The sequence below is a fragment of the Amblyraja radiata genome, chromosome 8 (assembly GCF_010909765.2).
Source record: "Amblyraja radiata isolate CabotCenter1 chromosome 8, sAmbRad1.1.pri, whole genome shotgun sequence".
Classification (NCBI taxonomy): Eukaryota; Metazoa; Chordata; class Chondrichthyes; order Rajiformes; family Rajidae; genus Amblyraja; species Amblyraja radiata.
Window position 1 is genome coordinate 12,372,571 of NC_045963.1, and position 26,015 is coordinate 12,398,585.

General features: G+C 41.9%; 1 protein-coding gene across 2 annotated transcripts in view; it reads left to right on the forward strand.

Annotated features, from left to right (window-relative positions):
• Window positions 1-26,015, forward strand: part of ppp4r3b (protein phosphatase 4 regulatory subunit 3B) — a 68,287-nt gene that overhangs the window by 19,889 nt on the left and 22,383 nt on the right. For both annotated transcript variants that reach the window (XM_033025179.1, XM_033025178.1), the window contains 6 exons: window positions 1,694-1,771; window positions 1,852-1,968; window positions 5,174-5,290; window positions 11,218-11,349; window positions 12,324-12,426; window positions 24,770-24,814. In XM_033025179.1, coding sequence (XP_032881070.1) covers window positions 1,694-1,771; window positions 1,852-1,968; window positions 5,174-5,290; window positions 11,218-11,349; window positions 12,324-12,426; window positions 24,770-24,814 — 592 coding nt within the window. The remainder of the gene's footprint in view (window positions 1-1,693; window positions 1,772-1,851; window positions 1,969-5,173; window positions 5,291-11,217; window positions 11,350-12,323; window positions 12,427-24,769; window positions 24,815-26,015) is intronic.

The following is a 26,015-nucleotide window of genomic DNA, read 5'->3' on the forward strand; positions in this document are numbered from 1 at the left end:
ATCTCGGGGCGAGTACACAAGTCCTGTGCTACGCAGCTAGCTCCAGTGCTCACTACATTATTCAACCTCTCCCTGGACAAGTCCGTGGTCCCTGCATGCTTCAAAAAATCCATCATTGTACCGGTACCAAAAAATGCCTCCCCAACCTGTCTGAATGACTACTGACCGGTGGCCCTTACCTCGGTAGTCAGGAAATGCTTTGAGAGGCTGGTGAAGAAACACATCTGCGCCTTCCTCCCTCGGAACATGGACCCGTTGCAGTTCGCATACCGTCCGAACAGATCCACGGACGATGCGGTCTCCCAGGTCTTGCACACCGCTCTCTCCCATCTGGACAGCCAGAAGGGGGGCTACGTGAGGATGCTGTTCATAGACTACAGTTCAGCCTTCAACACGATAGTCCCCACCAGACTGGCCGGGAAGCTAATGGAATTGGGGCTCAACACCTCCCTGTGTGCCTGGGTCCTGGACTTTCTCACCGCCAGGCCCCAGGTAGTCAAGATGGGAGGGAATACATCGAAGTCCCTCACCCTGAGCACAGGATCGCCCCAGGGTTGCGTCCTCAGCCCCCTATTGTACTCCCTATACACACATGACTGTGTGGCTAGGTTCAGCTCTAACTCAATAATTAAGTTTGCTGATGACACTGGTGGTGGGCCTGATCTCAGACAATGACGAGAAGGCCTACCGGGAGGAGGTGGCTGGTCTAGCACTCTGGTGCCAGGATAACAGCCTCCTCTTGAACATCAAAAAAACGAAGGAGCTGATCATGGACTTTAGGAGGGCACATCATCCGAGGACGTACACTCCATTGAGGATAAATGGGGATCCTGTGGATAGGGTGAACTGTTTTAAATATCTGGGAGTCCACATCTCCGAGGATATGACATGGGCATCACACGCCTCAGCACTCATGAGTAAGGCAAGGCAGCGCCTTTACCACCTCAGGCAATTGAGGAAATTCAGAGTGTCTCCGAGGATCCTCCAGTGCTTCTACGCAGCGGCGGTGGAAAGCATCTTGTCCGGGAACATTACCATCTGGTTTGGGAATTGCTCTGCCAAGGACAAGAAGGCTCTGCAGAGAGTAGTGCGTTCGGCCGAACGCACTATGGGAACTTCACTTGCCCCACTGCAGGAACTATACATCAGGAGGTACAACTCCAGAGCCAACAATATCTTGAGAGACCCCTTCCACCCCTGCAACGGACTGTTCCAGCTGCTACGGTCAGGCAAACGCCTCCGTTGCCATGCGGTGAGAACGGAGAGGTTGAGAAGGAGTTTCTTCCCAGAGGCCATTCGGACTGTAAACGCCTATCTCACCAGGGACTAACTCTACTGAACGTTTTTCCTTCCATTATTTATTATGTAAAAGAATATGTGTTATGATGTGTTTATAGTTTGTTTGGTTGTTTGTCTTTTTGCACAAAAGTCCGCGAGCATTGCCACTTTCATTTCACTGCACATCTCGTATGTGTATGTGACAAATAAACTTGACTTGACTTGCATAGATGCTAAGATTGACCATTTTGATTGTGATCTAAAATACAATATTCTACATGACTTTTGATCATTGTGGATGAATAATTACCATTTAAAAATTGTAGTTTCACAAGTTAGTCATGAAATAAAAAATCTTGTAAGTTGCAGTTGTACTTAACTTCAAAACTGAAAGTTGCAATTTATTTTGTTATAGGAAGACGAAAAATTTTTGACTGAACTTTTTGCACAATTAACTGATGAAGCAACAGATGATCATAAGAGGCATGAATTAGTAAGTTGACTATTTCAGCTTGAAAACATTAAATTTAGCACACAATACTATATTTCAGACAACTTTTTTCTAAAACGCAGGTGAACTTCTTAAAGGAATTCTGTGCATTCTCTCAAACATTACAACCTCAGAATCGGGATGCATTTTTCAAGACGCTAGCAAACTTAGGGATTCTTCCTGCCCTTGAAATAGTTCTGGTAAGTGCAGATACTTTTAGAGGTATTCTAATTTTCTGTACCTAGTGTATGTCAAGTTGATTTATATTTTAAAACGTAATATCATCACGCTCCTCTGAATCTAGTTCAGACACCAATGCACCTTTTCTGTCCAGCATTAAAATATCAATTCATTGCAATGTCTTCCATGTTATCCAATGATATGTATTAAAATTGCTTTCGTTTTGAGAGACTTGGTGGGTTTATAAATATAGATTATAAATTGAAGGGAGCAGTTAATGCTGGGGAGCATGACAGTGTTTTCTATTTAAATTTACTTTTCAATACATTGAGTAAATGAAATACTGTACTTTTATGTTTATTGTTGCGGAATACAGAGCATAAGAAACAGAAGAAGTCCTTTTAGCCATTTGAGCCTTCTCTGCCATTCACCAAGATCATAACTGTTACAACTCAGTGCTATTTTTTTTCAGCACTGTATAATCCCTATTTCGTTAATACCCCAGAAGTCTATCGATCTCTGTTAATTTGAGATTGGTCTAAAACCCTCATCTGGAGAATTCCAGAGATTCACTACCCGTTGCAAAAAGATTTTGTTCTCCAATCTCAGTCCTAACTTGCCTATCCCTTATTCTTAGTGTTTGATCCCTCAGCCAGAAAAAAATATCTTGCATCCAGCCTGGTGAATTCTGTAAACCTTTATAGGCATTTCTATGAGTCTCTTCTGATTCTTCTAAACTTTACTGCCGAGTCTAGCCAATCCAGCAAACCCAGCTTTCCACGATAAACACAAAATGCTGGAGTAACTCAGCGGGATAGACATCATTTCTGGAGAGAAGGAATGGATGATGTTTCGGGTTGAGACCCTTGTTCAGACACAATGGGTGATGTTTCATGTTGAGACACTTCTTCAGTCCCAAAACTCGGCACCTGTTTTATTCACAAAGTAGATAACTACACCTTTTCCATATAATCCATCTCCTATGCTTGTACCTACTCAATTTATATTCTCCTCAAGCCTCTATACATCCATCTCCCTGCTCACAATTCCACCTAGAAATGTAGATCTCCTCTTCTAAATTGATTTTGGAGAATGTAAATAACTGGAGATCGTACAGATTCCTGCAGATTCTCTCTCTCTCCCTACGTCCCACCCCCTTCCTCTCCCATCCCCTTGCACCTTTCAGTCACATATTTATTTCCATATTTTACTATCTGTCCATAACAAATTATGAATTAATGCCAATATATTACTCTCCACTCTGCTTTAACCTATTGACCAAACCCCTGTGCAATCACTTGCCAAAGTCTCATGAAATTCATACATACCATATCCAAGCCATACCCTCAAAGACCTCCTGGTCAAACATTGTTTTACTTACATAAATTCATGCTCAATCTGCTCAGTCCTGTCTTTTTCAAGGTGCTAATTGCATTCTATATTATTGATTCCAATATTTTCCTTTCTCCTGATGCATGTCTACAGGTTGGTGGTTTGTTGTTTTCTTTCATCCTCTTTTCTAAAATCGTAGAGTCACATTTGCAATCTTCAATCCACAGGAAATGTTCAGGAATCTATGGAATTTTAGAAATTTTCATAACTGGACGTAGAACAATGTGTCCTCACCAACTTTCAGTCTCACTAATCTTTCTCCTACTTTGGCGTATGAAACATAGAACAGTACAGCATTGGAACTGGCCCAATCTAAAAGCTACTTGGCCAAGTGCCTATCTAAAAACCTCTTATTGTATCAGCTTCCACGACCATACTTGGCAGTGCATTCCAGGCATCCCTCACTCTGTGTTTAAGACCAAAACTAACCCCGTGGGTTTCCTTTAAATTTTGCCCGTCTCACCTAAACGCTACGCCTTCTAGTCTTTGATATTTCCAACCTGGGGAAAAGGTCTGACTGTCTACCCCATCTGCCTCTCATAATTTGATATACTTCTATCAGGTTTCCTTGAAGGTATCCCTACCAGGGTACTGCAGAAAAAAACAATCCAAGTTTTTCCAACCTTGCAGCTAATACCCTCTAATCCAGGCAGCATTTTGTTACACTTCTTCCCTCTCGGTGTCTTTTTTGGTTCCTCATTCTCATTAGAGCCTTGGGTCTTTAGCATTGGGTTTTTTTGTGTTTCATGAAAACAAAGTGCCTTAATTCCTCTGCTATTTCTTTTCGACCCATTATAAATACTCTAGTCTATGCCTGCAAGGGAAGTTGCTTTGTGATATGTTTGTTTTTCTATCACTTACCTTAGAATCCACCCATGAATGTCAGCATGTTATGTTTTGAGCTGATCGACAGCTGGGTGATAATCCCTTTGTTGTGGTGCAATATTTGTATCGTTCTTTGAGGATGACTAGCTTCCTACTGTTACCATGGTAGAGATTGCAGTTTTAATACGTGGGAAGTGTTGGAACTACAGTGTATCCTACTAGTCTGGATTTTTATAGAAATAACATAGTCTAAGAATTTGATGTTTTCTTTTCCATTGGGGAGCATGATGTACACATTGAAATGGTGCACTGGTAGCATATTTTCTAGTCTTTTTATTATATTTCAACTGTTGCAAAGCCTTTCTCAGTTTTTTTTTGTTGATTAAGGATAAAGTGTAGTCATATACATTTTAATTACTGTATTTCCCGGCAATGAAAATGCACCTGCGTCGAAGACGCACCCCCAATTTAAGTTGCTAAATTTTGAGAAAAGGATGGCGGGTCAGGATCAAGGGTTTGGTTTCGTACAGGGGTCGGCATCATCGCCTGCGTGCCCCGGGACTGGCTTCAGTTCCCAGATCCTTTGCGTCCCCAGGACTGGCTGCAGTTCCCAGATCTCCCGCGTCCCCGAGTCTGGCTGTAGCGCCCAGGTCGCTTGCCCCGGGAGAGAGAGAGACGGAAGAGCACGGGACGAAACAGCCAGCCTTCCGCCCAGTAGCTACCCGCCAACCTTCACTGGTTGCACCTGTGCCCAAGGACACCGTGGCTGGCTGCCGGGCAAGCCGGCAGAAGGGGCTGAGGTGGCGGCCGGTTCTGCTGTCCGGATGTTTCTGCACTGATTCTTGATGTTGCTGTACTGAGGGATAGCCAAGTCTATCTTTCTTGGCTAACAACCTAACCTTCGGCCTCCAAGATGCAGCTAAATGTTTGGGTAAAAAATAGCTTCTTCATTGGTGGGAACTATGGTAGTTTTACAATTATGTCATTCCTTTATATTTCTCCTTTAAGGGTATGGATGATGTACAGGTGCGAACTGCTGCTACCGACATATTTTCTTATCTGGTAGAATATAGTCCATCAATGGTGCGTGAGTTTGTAATGCAGGAAGCTCAACAGAGTGACGATGTAAGTATTTATCCTTCTATCATGTGAAAAGAAAGCTAGGTTCAAAATAGAGCTGGAATGTTGGAATGTTAATTATCCGATAGACAATAGGGGCAAGAGTAGGCCCTTCGGCCCTTCGAGCCATTCACTGTGATCATGGCTGATCATCCACAATCAGTACCCCGTTCCTGTTACTATCAATTATTTAATGTTTAGCTGTAAATTTTGTGAGGTATTGGAATTCTTGGTCAGTAAACATTTTGGGTGATCAGCAGAAATCATGTGAATTAGAATATGGGCAGCAACAGAACGTCACGTAAGTTGGGAAGTCAGCAACAAAGTTTTGAGTGCAAAATTTGTGGAAGGTAGAGATGAGAGGCTAGAGTCGGGTAATAAATATGTGAGATGCAAGAGACTGCAGATGCTAGAAGCCTGAGCAAAATAAAAAGCTGGAGGAACTCTAGGTTAGGCAGCATCTGTGGAGGTAAATAGACAGGCATTTTGGGTCAGAATCCTTCAGTGATGGAGTAGAGGGAGATAGCTGGCTGAAAGCAATGAAGGGATGGGATAGAGCTTGTGAGAATTGGTTTATAATTCTCGGTACGGTGGCGCAGCGGTAGAGTTGCTGCCTTGCAGTGCTTTCAGCAGCAGAGACCCGGGTTCGATCCCGACCACGGGTGCTGTCTGTACAGAGTTTTGTACATTCTCCTGTTTCCTCCCACACTCAAAAGAAGGCAGCTTTGTAGGTTAATTGGCTTGGTATAATTGTAAATTGTCACTTGTGTTAATATGCGGGGATCGTTGGGCCGAAGGGCCTGTTTCCGCACTGTATCTCTAAACTAAACTAATTATCACGTGTACCAAAGTATGCTGAAAAGATTTAGTTTGTGTGATTTCCAATCAAATCATGCTATAAGCAAGTACAATCAAACCATACACAAGATCAACAGGTTGTGCAAAGAGAAAAATAGTAGAATGCAGAATATAGTACTGCAGCATTATTGAGTTGCAGTAATAGAAAAAGTCCAAGGTTTACAATATGGTAGGTGACAGCAAGGACACAGGCCCTTTGACGCAACATATTCCTGCCGTCCAAGATGCCCTATCTAAACTTGTCCCATTTGCCTGAGCTAGGGTCCACATCCTTCCAAAACCTTTTATCTATGTCCATATATTATTAAATATTGTTATTGTATATGCTCTGACTACTTTCTCTGGTGATTCGTTCCAATTCCCACACCTTCCGTGTGAAACAATTGCCTCTCAAGTTCCTATTAAATCTTTCCCCTCTCACCTGAAACCTATTCCCTCTTGTCTTGATTCCCCTATCCTTGGCAAAAGACCCAAGATTCATCCTATGTATTCCCTTCTAATATTGTGCACCTACGATCACTCCTCAGCCACTTGCGTTTCAAGGAATAAAGTTCTGGTCAGTCTAATCTCTATATCTCAGACCTGAGAATCCTGGGAACATCTTTGTTAATTTTCTCTGCACTCTTCAGCTAATAGTATCTTTTGTTTTGTAAATATCATCTCTTAAGGATGTTGGTGTCTTTATTGGGGTCCTAATGGGGTAGAGGTAAATCAGATTGTACGCTAGCTTATGGAAGGACAGGTCAGAAGCCTGACAACAGAGGGGATGAAGTTATTCCTGAATCTGGTGGAGCACATTTTCAAACTTCTGCCCGACAGAAGCAGGGTAAAGAAGGAATAACTGGGGTGGGACGTCTTTGATTATATTGGCTCTTTTTCTGAGGCAGCGTGAAGTGTAGGTGGAGTCAACGGTGGAAAGTCTGGTCTGTGTGGTGAATCCACAATTCTCTGAAATTTCTTGCGATCTTGGGCAGTGCTGTTCCAAAACCAAGCTGTGATGCAACCCAACAGTAGGCTTTCTATGATGCATCTGTAAAAGTTGGAGATGTGCTGAATTTCCTCAGTCGCCTCGGGAAGTTGTGGCATTGGTATGCTGCCTTGCCTTTGGCATCATTGTAGTTTGTCCATGATGGGTCTTTGGTAATATTAACACCACAGAACTTGAAGTTCTCAATCATTTTCACTTTTCACTAATGCTGATTGGTACATTTACTCCACCATGCTTCCTGGTCGATAACTAACTGCTTCATCTTGTTGACATTGAGGGTGAGGCTATTATCCTGACACCATATTACTAAGGTTTCTATCGCCTTCCTATACTCTGTCTCATCATTGTTTGTGATCCGGTCCACCACAGTGGTGTGATCTGCAAACTTGTAGATGTAGTTAGAGCTAAATTTAGCACCACAATTGTACTGTATAAGGTGTACTATAGGGGACTGAGAATGCATTATTGCTGGGCACCAGTGTTGCGAATTATGGTGGAGGATGTGATGGCATCTATTCTGCTGATTGTGGTCTGTGGGTCAGAAAGTTGAGGATACAGTGACAGAGGTAGATGCAGATTACTAGGACCAGGAATTTCAAAATGAGTTTGGATGAGGTTATGAAGTTGAAGGCGGAGCTATAGTGGGTGGCGGAGGATGTTTCAGAGCTGAGGTTAGGGTCAGGGAGATGATGTCAGCTGTGGACCTTTTGTGACGTTCTGCACCCGTAGTGGATCAAGACTGACTGAGACGCTGTGACCATCAACAGTCTCTCGAAGCACTTCATGATGGTTGATGTCAGAACCACTGGATAGTAGACAGTGAGGCACACTGCCTCACCTTTCTTTGGCGTTGGGATGATGGTGGTCTTGAAACAGATGGGGACTTCAGAATGGAGTAGTGAGAGGTTAAAGATATCTGTGAATACCTCTGCCAGTAGATCCGGACTGGTCCTGAGGATGCGGCCAGAGACCCCATCCGGACCAATTGCTTTCTGCAAATTCACTCTCAGGAAGGCCAATCTTACATTTCCACAGTAACTGGTGGTACAGGCGCAGGAGATTGGCGAGTACCTCCACCTCCCTTCTGCTCAAAGCAGACATCGAATGCCTTGAATTCATTTGGGGGGGGGGGGGGGATGGTTGCCATGATACTTTGTAGGTTACTTTGCCATGCTTTTGCTTTGTATCCCGTTATTGAATGCAAGCCTTGCCACAATCTAAGGATATCCTTGTCATAGAGATACAGTGCGGAAACAGGCCCTTCGGCCCAACTTGCATACACTGGCCAACATATTCCCGGCTGCACTTGTCCTACCTGCCAGCATTTGATCTATCCCTCCAAATCTGTCTTATCCATGTACCTGTCTAGCTGCTTCTTAAAGGAACTTCAGGTGCTGGTTTAAATCGAAGATAGACACAAAATGCTGTAGTAACTCAGTGGGACAGACAGCATCTCTGCAGAGTCCTCTGGTTCTCAATTCATCTACTCTTAGCAAGAGACTCTGTGCATCTCCCCAATCTATTCCTCCCATGATCTTATATACCTCTGTAAGATCACCCCTCATCCTCCTGCACTCCAAGGAGTAGAGCCCCAGCCTACTCAACCTCTGCCTATAGCTCAGTCCTGGCAACATCCTTGTAAATCTTCCCTGTACCCTTTCCAGCTTGACAACATCTTTTCTATAACACGGAGCCCAGAACTGAACACAATACTCTAAATATGGTGTTACCAATGTCTTATACAATGACAACATGACCTCCCAACTTCTATACTCAATTCCTCAGCCCACTTGGCCAATTGATCCAGATCCTGCTGCAATTTTTCACAACCGTCTTCACTATCTGCAAAACCACCCACTTTTGTATCGTCTGCTAATTTGCTAATCTAGCCCTGTATGTTCTCATCCAAATCATTTATATAGATGATAAACAGTAACGGGCCCAGCACCGAACCCTGAGGCACACCACGAGTCACAGGCCTCCAGTCCGAGAAGCAAACTTCCACTATCACCCTCTGCTTCCTTCCATGAAGCCAATTTTCTATCCAGGCATGTCATTTCCTTGGGACACCAGCGTGGTCCCTAATTGTTGTCTTGGCATCCTTAATGGCCCTGCAAAGGTTGTAGATAGATTTCTTGTACCATTCAGGCTCATTTGACTTGATTGCTGCAGATTTGGATTTCACCCGGGAGTGGACCTCTTGGTTCATCCATAGCTTCTGCTTGGGAAACACACATACCATCTTCTTTGGTACACAGCTCTCTACACACATGCTAATTATTAAGTACGTGACAGCAGTGACATATTCAACTAGGTTAGCCATAGAGTCCTTGAATATAGACCAGTCCACTAGGCCTACTCAAAGCAGTCGCTAAATAACTCATCTGTTTCCTCAGGCTGACGCTGCACAACATTCTGGACCAGATCCTCTGGCTTCAATTTCTGCTTGTTTGGGATCATCTATTTAAAATACTGATTCTCGATAGAAGAGCATAGTTGCAAATAGATTTCCTTTTTCCATTGTCGTGAAGCTATTTTTGTTGAGAAATTTATATTCTTGCAAACATCTACTTGAGCTTACCAAATTGAGGTTAACGCATAATCACCTTTACAGCACTAATTTTCAGCAACAAAAAGAAGCATTTAACGTAGTTGGTCAATGTTAATGCATCCCAATGGTCAAATTTCATCTTAATTTAGTGACAAATCTAGAAGTTAATCCATTGTTTTTAAATGCATACATATATTGTTGTCTCTTTTTTGACAAATCACATAGAATAAAATCTTTCTTTGCTGTTACCACAATGTTCTACACTATCTGTCCACATTTATGCTCTACTCAAATTTGCTCTTGTGTTGCCTCATCTACCAGCATGACTCTCTGTTCCCTTCTCTTTCTGATGCTTGCCCAGTGTCCTCATAAATGTATCAACAAGTAGAGAGGAAAGCGAGAATAAGTCTGGATGTGTGTGGGGGAAGATGTAGAGATCACAGTAAGATCGACTGGGGAAGAGATAAAGACAGTGGCAGGACAATGATCAAGTCCCAGATGTTGCAAAGATTGGGGTGTGGATGAGAGACTGGGGCAGGTATTTAGGGTGCTTCATAATGTTATTTTGAGATTTAACTGTTCATAAAACAATATTTATTTCAAATTATGTATTAATTTCATAAATTAAGGGATTGTTCGATAATATTTGCTTCCAACATATGGTGTTTGTCAGTTCGTCGTTCCCATCAATCTCTGGGTATAGAAATTCTCTAGCAAAGTTTCTTCTAAATTCACAAAATTGGATATTTTGGTAACACTAATTGATGCCCTGCAGTTATGTTCTTCATCATTTTGAGAAAGTCTATTGGGTTACTCCTCATCTGCCGTTTTTCAGAAGAAACAAAACCCATTTTCACTTAAATCCCAAGAAAGCTCTGAATGCTGTTCTCTATGTGGCTGTAACTGGAGTGTTGCATACATTCATGGTAACAGAAGTATAGCATTCATCAAATTCAATTAAGATTGCTTGTTGAAAAAGGAGCAACTCACCTGGGTCTTTCATGAGAGATCAGCAAGAGTGAAGCTTGAATATAGCTTGAACAGAAGGCTGTGAATGCCTAGATATTTTTAAGGCAGAGATAGATAGATCCTTGATTAGTACAGGTGTCGGGTGAAAGGGAGGTGAAGAGGGGAAGATAGATCAGCCATGATTGAATGACGTAGTAGACTTGATGGGCTGAATGGCCTAATTCTGCTCCGATCACATGAACTTAAATGGTTTATAAAAGGATTTGAAAAACTCAACTGAACTGCAAGCTTTTTATTTAAGGACTGCGTGACAAAGGGGTGCTACTAGATCACAATTGGTTTCTGGGACAACTTTGGATAAACCATATTAAAGAAAAGATTGTCAATTTATTAAATTGATTGGAATCAGCAGCATCCTGTTTCTGATGTAGGAGAACATAGTATATTATTAGAGTATGCAATGATTTGAAGGATGTTGATCTAATCATTTGAAAGCTTATTGGGTATAATTTTGTTGCCACTAATATTTTAGATTTAATTGGTTTTTTTAAATTTCTCTTTATGCAGGACATTCTGCTAATTAATGTAATCATCGAACAGATGATTTGTGATGCTGACCCGGAACTTGGTGGGGCTGTTCAATTAATGGGGTTATTAAGAACTTTAATTGACCCTGAAAATATGTTAGCCACAGCAAATGTAAGTACTTTTAAGATTTAAAAAAAAATAAAAAAACAATTTAATTTGCTGTTAATAATCGTACCTTAATTCTTAATTTTAAATCGGATCTCACAGGATGTGTCATTAAATTGTCAATTATTTTAAACATTGCAGAACTGGGTTCAAGGCTTTTTCAAGTCTTCCTCACTATTCAATTAGCTCTCCTTGTCCCCAAGAAGAAAAAAGAATCCACCTGAACTGAACTACCCCTAATTTCACTCCATTATCTTGTGCGTTGGAAAATTCCTTTCCTTTATCTCAAGACTATAACGTTGTATTTGGTCTGAATGTTCTTTTATGAGCTCTAGTCCAATTCAACATTCATCCACTTCATCTTATAATGCATCGTTCAGCTAATTCTCCACGCTGTCTTTGTGAAAAATCATATAATTTAATTATAAGAAAAATTATATAACTTGATGCATTGTGGTTCTTGTGCCACCTGTTATGTTCAAATCATCTTCCTTGCCCACATTGTTTGCAATGCTGCTTCCATGACACAATTCTGCAACTTGTTTCCAAAATATTGTTCCCCTTACTCGTATTGCATATAAATAACTGAACTTTAAAGAATTAGCAACTTTAGTTTTGTACATTGGAGAATGTTTTAAATATAGCATTGCGTTTGCTATTGAAAAATGATTCTGCTCAATTGTAAGGTTTTAAAATCCAAGATTTCTTTGTTAAACAAAAATAAAATTGTCATTCTACTTTTTAGTTTATGTTTCTGTTTTTGTTCACATGATAGTGATTATATACCAACCTACTTGTTGTGCTGTTTGTTGAGAATGAAACCTTCACAGTGATTTGACCATATGTTCACTGGAACAGTATTGGACAAGATGAATTATACAATTCATCATAATATGCATATATTACAAATATCAGAACTTCAGTAATATAGCAATGAAGATACTGACTATTAACCAGTGTGTCCTTGTCATTTTTGTTAGAAAACCGAAAAAACAGAGTTCCTCAGCTTTTTCTACAAACATTGTATGCATGTTCTCAGTGCTCCTTTGCTGGCTAATACAGATGAAAAATGCAGTTTTAAAGGTAAGTTTCAGACTTGGCACTGCATGAAAATCATCATTCAAAACATTGGAACCTTTCCATATGAACTGTTTGCACATTTGTAATTTTTTTTCTTCTGAAATGCTTCAATTTATAGTTGTATTTTCTGTTAAATAATTTTTAACTGCAGTTTCCTGTTTATGAACCAATGTTTGACATTAGTGTGTCAGCTAATAGATTGTGCTCATTTGTTTTACTTTTTCACAAATTCCACAAGGGAACATTTTATTCTGTATCCAAAATTCTTGATAGGGATTTGTGAATCCTGTAAATGTCTAGCACAAATCGCTGCAATGTAAGGGTTGCGTGTATTTCCAAGTAAACAGCAAATATTCCGCATATGAACAATTGTTGCATGGCAATAAGAATGTAATGTCAATTACAGTTATATAGCATCCAGACATGATTGGTTTTGAGAAAATAATTTCATTTACCCTCTGTAGATGAGCACTAGGAAGAAACCCCAAAATTATTTTGGGTAGGGACTTAGATTGCCTACAACTGAGAAAAACTATAGCAGTGATCTAGCAGAGCTCTGAAAGATAAAGGTGTTTGATTTGTTCTATGAAAAATGGGAGAAGCTACAATTGGAAAGTAAAAACAGCAAATGCAGGAAATATTTCATGGCTCAGGCAGCATTTGTGATTAAAGAGAAACGGTTAACCTCTTGGGTTTGACGAACACCAATCAACCCATGCCTCTCTCTGGTGATCTTGGCAGGTATGTTTATTAATTGTGGGGTTCAACTCCATATTAAAGAGCTCCACTATCATGCCAAATAACATATTTTTCTAGTTTCAGAACTAATGGTTGGTTTGAGAGCTATCTGTACAGGTAAACTGCAGAGTAATACAAGGCGAAACATGCTCTTCAGCCAAGGGAGACCGCGCTGAACACCAAACACCCAATTACAATAATTCTGAGCTAATCCTGTTATATTCTCCCCACGTATCCAACAGTTCATCTAATATTTTACCATTTACCTACACACGGGATAATTTACAGCGGCCATTTAACCTGCTAAACGGTTTATCTTTGGGATATGCGAGGATGACTAGAACAGTGAAGTGCACCAATTGTAGCCATACCAACATCTTGTTTAGCTATGGCATGACATTCCAACTCCTGTACTCCATATCCTGGCCAATGTAGGCAAGTGTTCCAAATGCACTCTTCTCTTCCCTGTCCACCTGTGTCGCCACCTTCGTGGTGCTTTGTACCTGCACCTTTACGTTCCTCAGTTCTACAATACTACACAGGGCCTTACATTTACTGTATAAAACCCTTCACTGGTTTGTTCTGCAAAATTGCAACTCCTCACGTTTGTCTGTATGCCACTCAATATGCCATTCCTTGGCCCAGTTACAAAGAAGAGCACAATAGTACAGGAACAGGCCCTTATGCTCTCATTGTCTAAGCCAACCATGACGCCAATGTTAATTAATCCTGCCTGCTTGTCTATTTGTGTTCTGCCTAAATGCCACTGAAATGTTGCTATCATACCTGGTTCACTCTCCCAGCAGTGTGTTCCAAGCACTTAACCACATTGTGTGAAAAGCCCACACTCCAAAGTTTCTACATCCTTCCTGCAATGCGGCGACCAGAACTGCACACAATGCTCCAAATGTGGCCTGATTGAAGTTTTATACCGCTGCAACAATACTTCTCCCTGCAGATCACATTTATCTGCACATTGCTCTTAACTACACTACATAGCAGCAATGAGGATGGAGTACAAATGCACACTTGGGTCACAAGCAATATCAATCTCCATTGCTAATGAATTTAAATTAATTTTCCACATGCTTCCCTTAGCCATCAGAATCCTATTTTCCAGCTCATTTAATCTTAGTCAGATGATAAATTTACAAAAATTTAAAATGCATTTAAAATAATACACTTAAAGCCTTGTTTACCTAGTATGGTCCAATTGAAGGGAATAGTTTGACACAACCATTTCAATTTGCTCCTGGACAAGAGCGGAACTCGCTATCAAAACATGGAGGGGACGAGGGACACAATTTTTTGGCGGCCCCGCGCGCATGCGCACACAGACACACACGCGAGGCTTCGGAGGCTCAATCCAGCGGAGATTTTAAAATCGGGATCACAAAAACTTGGGGGGGATGTCCTCCACTTCTCAAAACATGGGGGGGGGGGGGGTGCGTGTCCCCTCTGGCCCCCCCAGGTTTTCCGCCCCTGCTCCTGGACAGCCTTCAATGCCGTATCTTCCATGTCCTTCAACGTTCTCAGTCCATGCCCTCACCTGCACCATACTTATTCATTACCCCTGTGCGCTCATACCCGCACACCAGTTCCAGGATAACCAAAATCACAATTTAAAAACTCATCCTTGATTTCAATTTTCTGATCCCTCGTTTTCAGTTTAAATTTTCTCTAACTTTTGTAGACTCACCCAATTTTGGTTTCTTGACCATCTACAAACTTGTTCCACCATTGGCAGCACTGCCATCATTCTCCCCACATCCCCACATCCCATCCCACATCCCAATCTTCCTTTTATATTGTTTCTCTCCCCCTCTTCTTTTGAAGTCCTATTGCCTCCCAGTTATTTCTAAAGCTATCTGGTAATACTTCGGTGAAGTGTTTTGGGATAATTAGCTATGTTGAAGAGCACTGTGTAAATACATATTTTCACTATTGATGTCAAAAATGGATTGGAAGATTGGCGAAAAAAAAACTTTTCATAATTTCTCAACAACCCAAACTATTCATCAGATCAGTTTCCCCTACAAAAATACAATTCACACAAAAATTCAGACACTGAAAAGATGCACCGATTCTGCAGCATATAAGAAATTTAAGGTTAATTTTTAACATGAAAATAGATTCAATTAGAGTTACATTTAAATAATTATTATTACAATACAGAAGCAGATACAATTAAGACTTTCAAAATACAATTTGACAGATATATAGAAAGGAAGTGTTTAGATGGCTATTGTCTAAATGCATGATCATGGGACTAGCCCTATATGCTAATGTGGTTGGCAAGGACAGGTTGGACCAAATATACTGTTCTTGTACTGTGAAGTTCTATGACTAAGAACAAAATGAAGATCAAAACAGATTATCCCAGGGGTCCAGTTGGCAAGGTTTATTTAAAACACAGAATTTTTGTTTCATTGCTGTTAACATCTTTGCAGGATAGGAGGCACAGCCACAAATACTGAAACTCAGTGTAAGCAAGGAGATCAGGATAACCAAAGCATTAATTGCAAATTGCAAGTGTGCTGTCAACACTCAAACCAAAAGGCAGTGCACAAAGCCACAAGGAAATCTGCAGAGGGGAGCAACAAATAATTCTCAATAGCAAGGGAGTGGCGAGTGGTGGATAGGCCGGAGAAATTATGTGTTCTTATGTGTTCTCATCATGGAGATCCAGAGTGGAAAGGTGAGGATGCTTTCAACAAATGGTAGAGAGGAAGATGAGGATCACTGCCAAAAATGAACAATGTCAAAAATTAAAAAGCCTAACAAATCTTAACTGCAGATCAAGTCAAGTCAAATCACATTTATTTATATAGCACATTTAAAAAACAACTCTCATTGGCCAAAGTGCTTTACATTTGTTATAAGAATAGCACAACAAAACAAACTACATACATATATACATGTAGCCCTCACTCAGAGGACGTCAGGAAAGGCTTGGGAGTATAGATAAGTCTTTAGTCTTGACTTAAAAGAGTCGATGGAGGGGGCAATTCTGATGGGAAAGGGGATGCTGTTCCACAGTCTAGGGGCTGCAACCGCAAAGGCGCCGTCGCCCCTGAGCTTATGCCTAAACCGTGGGATATTCAGCAACCCCAAGTCGGCCGATTTGAGGGGCCTGGAGGTGGAGTGGTGGGTGAGAAGACTTTTTATGTAGGTGGGGGCAAGCCCATTGAGGGCTTTGTAGACATGGAGGAGGATCTTGAAGTTTATACGGATCCGCACAGGGAGCCAGTGGAGAGAGGCCAGAATCGGGGTGATGTGGTCCCTTTTTCGGGTGCCCGTCAGGAGTCTCGCTGCGGCGTTTTGGACCAGTTGCAGGCGGGACAGATTTGGCTGATGCCAGTGTAAAGGGAGTTGCAGTAATCTAGGCGGGAGGAGATGAATGTGTGGATGATCTTTTCCAGGTCATCAAACTGGAGGAATTGTTTTATTTTAGCTATCGTCCAAAGCTGAAAGAAGCTAGCTATTACCACGGCATAGACTTGTTTGTCAAATTTCAGTGCCGAGTCAAATATCACGCCAAGGTTTTTGACGTGAGGTTTGAGTAAAAAAAACCTCACGTCAAAAAGATGTTGGGGGAAAAAAAAAAATGGTCAATGGTCAGGTTATGAATTAAAAGATGTTTGAGATAAATGCTTGCATATCTTTGGACTAACAAATGAATTTATAGTTCTGCAGATTCAATTTTAAACAGTTACCCTATCACTAATTAACACAATCACTTTAAAAAGCAACATGTACACTGTCCAGTTAGTAAGGGACATCACTACTGTCAAATAATTGATGTCTGCCAGCAGATGTCCTTCCAGTCAAATGTCCTTTTAATTTCCACTTCACTCATTGTGAACACCAACTGCAGTAAACCTGTTAAAATAGAACTTTACAACTTCATTTTCTCCACCTACCACCAATTAAGCAACGTACATCTTAAACACATGGAATTATGGAGTACAGAGAAAACACTTGGACAAGATACTTAAAATATTAATGTACTAGCCATATTGAAGATCTTCAAAAACAATATCATAAACAAGAATTAATGTTAGACGTTAACCATTAGTCAGGATAAAGGTGAGAACTAACAAACAACATGAATTAGCAACTAAGTTGATCCCTCTGTATTCAGATATCTTCACTGTCCACTTTACCACCAATATTAGTATCATCTGCAAATGTACTAAATATGCTACTTGCGTTATTTTCTCAACCAAATAATTAATATAGCTCAAACCAACACTGGAGCCAGCACTAATCCCTGTGGTACACCACTTGTTACAGGCTTCCAGTCTGAAAAGCAATGCTCTACCACCAATCTTGTTTCTTATGTTTGAGCTAATTTAGAATCAATTTGCTACATGGCTCTGCATCCCATGTGATCCTATCTTCCAGACCAACCCATCATGCGGTATCTTGTCAAAGGCCTTTTAAGTTAAGTTTCCATGTACAAAACCAAGCCGACGTCCCTAATTAGTCCCTGTCTTTCCAAAATATGCAGTCATCTTTTTCAGAAACCCCTCCAATAACAAAGTCACGACTTCTGTAAGACTCACTGGGCTATAGTTCCCAGGCTTTTCCATGCAGCCATTCTGAAACAGAGGCACATTAGCTGCCCTCTACTTTTCCAGCACCCCACCTGTGGTTATCAAAGATGCAAATATTTCTGCCAGGATCCCTGCAGTTTCTTCCCTAGTTTTCCATGTTGTCCTAGGATACACTGATCAGATCCTGGAGATTTATTTACTTTTGTGTTTTAAGCCATTGCTTTTCCACCGTAAATATAAATACATTTTCCTGTGGCTCCACACATGGACGTGCTGATTTTTTAGGGGGTCCTATTCTCTCCCCAGTTGCTCTTTTGCCTGTAATATACGTAGAATCTCTTTGAAGTCACCTTTACCTTTAAGTATCGTGTAGGTCATAGACTCGTACGTGTGAAAACAGGCTCTGAGCCCAATTCGTCCACACTGACCAAGTTGCCCTGTCGTAGCTAGTCCTATTAACCCATATTTGGCCCATAACCCTCTAAACTACTTCTGTACATGTACTTGTTAACAAAATATTTTAAATGTTATTATAGTGTGCTATCCTTTGACAGTTCGTTCAATATGCCCACCATCCTTTGTGCAGAGGAAAGTTATCCCTCTGGTTCCTATTAAATCTTTGCACTCACCCTCAGCGGCAGCACTGTGACGCAGCGGTAGAATTGCTGCCTTACAGCACCAGAGGTCCAGATTCAATCATGACTATAGGTGTTGTCTGTACAGAGTTTGCACGTTCTCCCTGTGGCCATGTTGGTTGTCTCCGGATGCTCCCCTTTCTTCATACATTCCAAAGATATGCGGGTTTGTAGGTCAATTGGCATATGTAAATTTTCCCCAATGTGTAGGATAGAACTAGTGTGCTGGGATCGCTGGTCGTTGTGGACTCAGTGGGCCCAAGGGCCTGTTTCCACTTTGTATCACTAAACTAAACCAAACTTAAACTTATACCCTGTAGCTCATAATTTCCCCTACCATGGCAAAAATATCTTATGCATTCACCCTATCCCGTTCCATGATTTTATACCGACATTTGTACAATTGTAACATGAGGTCCCACCATCTATTCTCAGTGTCCTGACAGATGAAGGCTAATGTGCCAAATGCAGCCTTCACTGCCCTTTCTAGCTGTGGTGCCACATTCGGGGAACTATGTAGCTGCACTACTATATTCCTTTTCTCTACATCGCTTTCCCGTGCCCTGTCGTTTAGTGTGAAGATCCTGCCCGGGTTTGACTTCCCAAAATGAAACACGTCACCCTTGATTGCATTGAACTCTATTAGCCATTCCTCGGCCTGCTTTCCCAACCTCTGTAAATCTTGATAACCATCTTGCTTGCAAACTAACTAATCATGCCTTGTGCATTCTCATCCGAATTGTTGATCCACATAACAAACAGCAATGGAACCAGCACATATTCCTGAGGCATACCATTGGTCACAGGCCTCCATTCCAAAAAAACAACCTTCCACCACCATCACCCTCTGCTTCCTACAATTCACTATTAAATTAGCTAGCTCTCCCTGGATCCCTTGATCTAACCTTCCAGAAAAGCCTACCAAAAACTGAAGTAACTCAGCGGGTCAGACAGCATCTCTGGAGAAAAGGAATAAGTGATGTTTCGGGTCGAGATCCTTCTTCGGACTGAAGTCCAGTGTAAATAGAAGTGGAGATGGAATCAATGGCGGGGAGTCTTGTCTGTGTGGTGGACTGGGCTACATCCACAAGTCTCTGCAATTTCTTGTGGTCTTGGGCAGAGTTGTTCCCTAACCAAGCTACAGTGCCCTCTATAATGTTTGGGACAAAGGCCCATCATTTATTTATTTGCCTCTACTCCACTATTTTAGATTTGTAATATAAAAATTCACATGTGGTTAAAGGGCACATTGTCAGACTTTAATAAAGGCTATTTTTATACATTTTGGTTTCACCATGTAGAAATTACAGCAGTGTTTATACATAGTTCCCCATTTGAATTGAATTGAATTGAATCCTTTATTTGTCATTTCAGGGCACCATAATGTTTGGGACACATCAATGTCATGTAAATGAAAGAAGTCATGTTTAGTATTTTGTTGCATATCCTTTGCATGCAATGACTGCTTGAAGTCTGTGATTCATGGACATCACCAGTTGCTGGGTGTCTTCTCTGGTGATGCTCTGCCAGGCCTGTATTGCAGCCATCTTTAGATTATGCTTGTTTTGGGGTCTAGTCCCCTTCAGTTTCCCCTTCAGCAAATAAAAGGCATACCAAATTGGGTTCAGATCAGGTGAATGACTAGGCCATTCAAGAATTGACCATTTTTTAGCTTTGGAAAAACTCCTTTGTTGCTTTAGCAGTATGTTTGGGATCATTGTCTTGCTGTAGAATGAACCGCCGGCCAATGAGTTTTGAGGCATTTGTTTGGACTTCAGCAGAGGGGATGTGTTTATACACTTCAAAATTCATTATGCTACTACATCAGCAGTTATATCGTCAATGAAGCCTGTACCTTCAGCAGCCATACATGCCCAGGCCATAACACCCCCACCACCGTGTTTCACAGATGAGGTGGTATGTTTTGGATCTTGCGCAGTTCCTGCTCTCCTCCATACTTTGCTCTTGCCATCACTCTGATATAAGTTAATCTTTGTCTCATCTGTCCACAACAACTTTTTCCAGAACTCTGGTTGCTCTTTTAAGTACTTCTTGGCAAACTGTAACCCGGCCATCCTATTTTTGCGGCTAACCAGTGGCTTGCATCTAGCCTCTGTATTTTTGTTCATGAAGTCTTCTGCGACCAGTGGTCATTGACAAATCCACACCTGAAGAGTGTTTCTGATCTGTCGGGCAGGTGTTTGGGGATTTTTCTTTATTATAGAGAGAATTTGTCTGTCATCAGCTATGGAGGTCTCCCTTGGCCTGCCAGTCCTTTTACAATTAGTAAGCTCACCAGTGCTCTCTTTCGTCTTAATGATGTTTCAAACAGTAGATTTTGTTAAGGCCAAGGTTTGACTGATGTCTCTAACAGTTTTATTCTTGTTTCTCAGTCTCATAATGGCTTCTTTGACCTTCATTGGCACAACTTTGGTCCACATGTTGAGAAACAGCAATAAAAGTTTCCAAAGGTGATGGAAAGACTGGAGGAAAGACTAGGTGCTGAGAGCTCTCTTATACCTGCATTAAGGAGGAAATTAAACACACCTGAGCAATTACAAATGCCTGTGAAGCCATGTGTCTCAAACATTATGGTGCCATGAAATGGAGGGGGGGGGGGCAATGTATAAACACAGCTGTAATTTCTACATGGTGAAACCAAAATGTGTAAACATTTATTTCAAATCTGGCAATGTGCACAGTAACCACATGTGATTTTTTTTCTATTACAAATCTCAAATTGTTGAGTACAGAGGCAAATAAATAAATGATGAATCTTTGTCCCAAACATTATGGAGGGCACTGTATATTGTAACTCAACAGCATATTTTCTATCATGCATCTGTATAGGTTTGTAAGAGTCATTGGAGTTTTAGTGTTTCACTGTTTAGGTTCACTTGTAATTCCAAAGATAATGAAGCAACCAGTAACATTTACAAAAAGACCTGGGAAACATTAAGATTTAATCAATATCAGCAAGTAATGTTCATACCTGGCTCTTCAGATTCAAAGCAGTCCTAGTTCCAAATTAAGCACTATTAATACCCTCTGGTCAGTTGTGTAATGTGATAAGCTCCATTTCTTGAATGAGTGAAGCTCCAACAAGTTAAAGGAAAGTTTACAATAACCAGCACTAAGTAGTCCATTTGATTAACATCCTTCTGCCACCAAGGTACTGTGTCATTATTGTGTACCTCCGACAAAGTAAACTTTCACAACTCTTCAGTACCTTCCAAATCTTCAATTAAACGAGCAGGTGGATAGGCACACCACCAAATCTCAAAACCTCTCAAAGTTGTACATTTTACTGACTTGAAAGTATGTTGTCATTCTATGATGAGGCGGAATGAAAATCTTGCGAATACCTGCTGCGTCAAGAGAGCTGCAGAGTAGGATGATGACTCCTGGCCAAAATCTCACAAAAGTGTTAGCAGGCCAAGAGATTTCTCCACGGATTTTGAATTTTGGTTTAAAAAAAAAAATCTGTCTCAATCTCTGCTATAAATGGCTTTCCGCGAGACAGTGAGCTGCTGCGCCGATGGTTGAGTGTGGAAATCCACTGAGTCGATTTTAGCGTTCAATCAGGTAAAATGTGTTATTGTAAGGTATATGTTTAAAAAGTTACCGTATAAATGAAGGGTAAACAAGCAAGGAAATGGTGTTATTTCAAGGTATAATTATCAAAAAATTATCAAAAATTTCCTGTGCAAAGGTTACTTCTCTCTAATTAGAGTAAACAAGCAAGGAACAGGTATCATGTTATAAGTAGATATAGGTGTAATATAAAATATTTTCAATACGACAAGTGTAAACAAGCAAGGAGTTGGTATCATTTTAAGGTATAATTTTCACAAATATCACAAATTTTCCATGTAAATTAAGAAGTGACAAGCAAGTAAAATGTTTAAGAAAGAACTGCAGATGCTGGAAAAATCTAAGGTAGTCAAAAATGCTGGAAAAACTCAGCGAGTGAGGCAGCATCTATGGAGCGAAGAAATAGGTGACGTTTCGGGTCGAGACCCTTCAGTCTGACGAAGGGTCTCGACATGAAATGTCACCTATTCCTTCGCTCCATAGATGCTGCTTCACTCGCTGAGTTTCTCCAGCATTTTTGTCTACCAGCAAGTAAAATGTGTTATTTTAAGGTACAATTTTATAACCAATGACAGTGTAAATTAAGGTTAAACGGGCAAGAAAGCGGTGTCATTTCAAGGTACATTTATCAAAAATTGCACCTTGAAATGATACGAAAACCCGACCCGGGGGCAATGGCCCCTGGACCCCCATCTCGCTTCCTCTTTTTTCAGTTTTTTCCTGTCTCATGCCTGGTTGGTCGGCATTGTGTGCTGGCCTCAGGCAATCACCACATACAGTAAAAAGGAAACAGAATTGTGCAAGTGGAAGCAGGAGAATAAGCACTGATGTATTCATATTTTGCTTCATTGGTTTCAATCTTTGTGGTAAAGGAATTGGCTGCCGTGTGTGCGTGTTTACTTGTACTGTTCAGTTGGCATTTAGCGGAGTCGAGACCGTGAATTGGTTCAACGAACTTTATTGCAAACGGTTAAACGTCCCGGGCGATGTGCAGCTTGTATGGTGGAAGGCGGAGCACCCGTGCGTGTATCGGAGGGCCCACGGTGGGGATGTGATGTACGACCCCGTGTTTGGGGGCTGCCCACATTGAAACGGGAAGTGAGGAGCTCAGGGAAGTCGGTGAGTAGGGAGGCACAATGACCTCGGCGATGACACTGAGCTATGTGCTGGGTGGGGACGGGGATCGTGGAGCCGAGGGCCGATTGCGGAGTCATGCGCCCGCCCCGCACATCAACGACGAGGGAGAACGCACGCAGGAAGATGGCACCCAGGATGAAGTCCACTCATAGGGGCGTGAGCGAGAGGGTCCGCGTGCCGTAAATACGGATGGTGCTATTCACGTCCTATTCACGGCCGTGAGCACTGGGCCCTGCTTACCAGCACGGGTGGCACGTCCGGTTGGCGGAGGATACTGACTATGGCCCCGGAGTCGACGATGGTCGCGGACGTAGAGGCGGTTGTTTGGGCCGATCGTGATCGCCTCTGCAGATGATCGGCCGAGGCATTTCCATGAAACGAGCAGGGTTGACGGCAGCGTCGAGCCCCCGCGCCCCAGCGGATGTGATAGAAGCACCATTTGTGCTTTCCCCATGTCCCGGCAGGCTGCTGTGGCTCTGCGGAGGAAGCCGTGGGCAGGGCGTCGTCGCGGTCACGCCGAGGTGAATGGCGCGCTGGTGCAGAAACTCGGTTGATGGCACCGCCATCTTGTCTCGCCAGCCAAAGTTCGTCCTCCCGTTCGGCGAGCTGCAGGGGGTCAGTGAAATCAGCGCCAGTGAGCATAAGGCGGGCGTCGTCCGGCATCTGCGCCAAGAAGGCCTGTTCAGAGAACAGGCACGGCCGGTGGCCATCCATGAGAGCAAGCATTTCTGCCATCAGTACGGACGGCTTGCGATCACCCAACCCGTCCATGTGCAGGAGGCGGGCGGCGCGGTCCCTGCGGCTGAGCCCGAAAGTGTGAAGAAGGAGGGCTTTGAGGCCTTCGTACTTAGCGAGCGCCGGCGGGTGTTGCAGGAAAGGCAATAACCGCAAAGCCGTCTCCTGCGTGAGCGCTCCGACGACATGGAAGTACTTCGTATCATCCACCACTATGTTACGAAGGTGGAATTGTGCCTCCATGTGGGTGAACCACACCTGAGGCTGTTCGGGCCAGAACACCGGCAGCCTGAGGCTGACGGCGCTCTGTTGAGCGTCGGGAACGGCGGCGGCTTGCATTGTCAACGTCCAATAACGATTGGGCGCGTCGGGGTCAACAGTTTAGCGCAGTCGAGACCGTGAGTTGGTTCAACGAACTTTATTGCAAACGGTTAAACAAAGAACAACGCGAGTCTGTGAGACGGCTAAATAAACGATATTGCTACCACAAGGGTGGTGCTCCGAATGAATGGGCTCAACAAAAAGCACGCGAAACCCCCTCCCAGCACCCACGTGACTGGGGTAGCCAATCCGAGGGTTCGACTACCCCAAGGCACCAGCAGGTGCTGCTACAGGCGGGAAACCAATAAGCCAATGAAATATCTTACAACTCTTCAGGTGAACCATGCATTTAGTTCTATTCTCACTCATTCTCCCAAATGCACCACCCTCGTTGATGCCCTTTGTAAATTCAATCATTAGTCAGACATGACCATCCCTTAGCAAATCTTAGCTGACTAATCTTTTGTATCTGAAAATTTACACTGTCCAATGGAATTCATTTTCAATCATTTTTGCCCCTCTGAATTTAAACTGATATATATTTTTCTGAATGGATAATCTCCTAATTTACTTTTATATTCCATATTAGCAACAAGTCTCTAACATTATCTTTTCCCTGATTAACAGATGCTGTTGTAGATGAATCTAATGGGAATGTTACTTTTTGTTCTGGTAAGTTTGATTAGTTTTAGTTTTTGAGATTGAATAACTTCTTTGCTTTAATAATATTTGTCATGTATTTGAAATAAATTTCATCAGTTTACAACTGATTGCATTACATCTTAATGGAATCAATTTGTACAGATGCCAATTGATATGTCCAATTTTGAATGTAATGACCACGATTTAAAAAAATCCATATTACGTCGCTCAACACTTTGTTCGATTAATTTTTTGTGCAGACGTGTTTCTTGGAGTGCCACCATACACATACTGAATTGCAGAATTAAAATAAACATTATTTTAATTCACTTCATGTTGATTTCAAAGTAGTTATTTACATTTGAATTTTACATGCGAGTATTAAGCACTATCTGAAGCTAATTCAATGCAATGTATTCTATTCAATTCTATTAATCTATTCAGATGACAAGGTACCACGTTTACAAAATGGCGAGTTAATTGATGTATTAATATTTTGCTACATTGGTTTCCATCTTTGTGGCAGAGGAATTGGCTGCCGTGTGTGTGTGTGTATGTGCACTTGTACTGATCAGTTGGCACCTTATTGTGCAGCACAGCAGGAAACCAATGTCAATGAAATATCTTACAACTCTTCAGGTGAACCATCCATTTAGTTCTATTCTCACTCATTCTCCCAAATGCCCTTTGTAAATTCAATCATTAGCCAGACATGACCATCCCCTAGCAAATCTTGGCTGTCTAACCTTTTGTATCTGAAGATTTACACTGTCCAATGGAATTCATTTTCAATCATTTTTGCCCCTCTGAATTTAGACTGATTTGCTTTTAACTTTACTGCATCATTGCCATGGCCATTTTTGTATCAACTGGCGTGGCAACAGACATAATCCAGAGATTTCCTACTGATTTGGACGTCTGTTTGTTTGTCTTCCTCTTGGAATATTCTGCAGCCAGTCAGTGCAGTCTTTCACTCTGTTATTAAGAAGGGGACATGTCATAGAAACATAGAAAATAGGTGCAGGAGGAGGCCATTCGTCCCTTCGAGCCAGCACCGCCATTCAATGTGATCATGGCTGATCGTCCCCAATCAATAACCCGTGCCTGCCTACTCCCCCTATCCCTTGATTCCACTAGCCCCTAGAGCTCTATCTAACTCTCTTAAATCAATCCAGAGATTTGGCCTCCACTGACCTCTGTGGCAGGGAATTACACAAATTCACAACTGGGT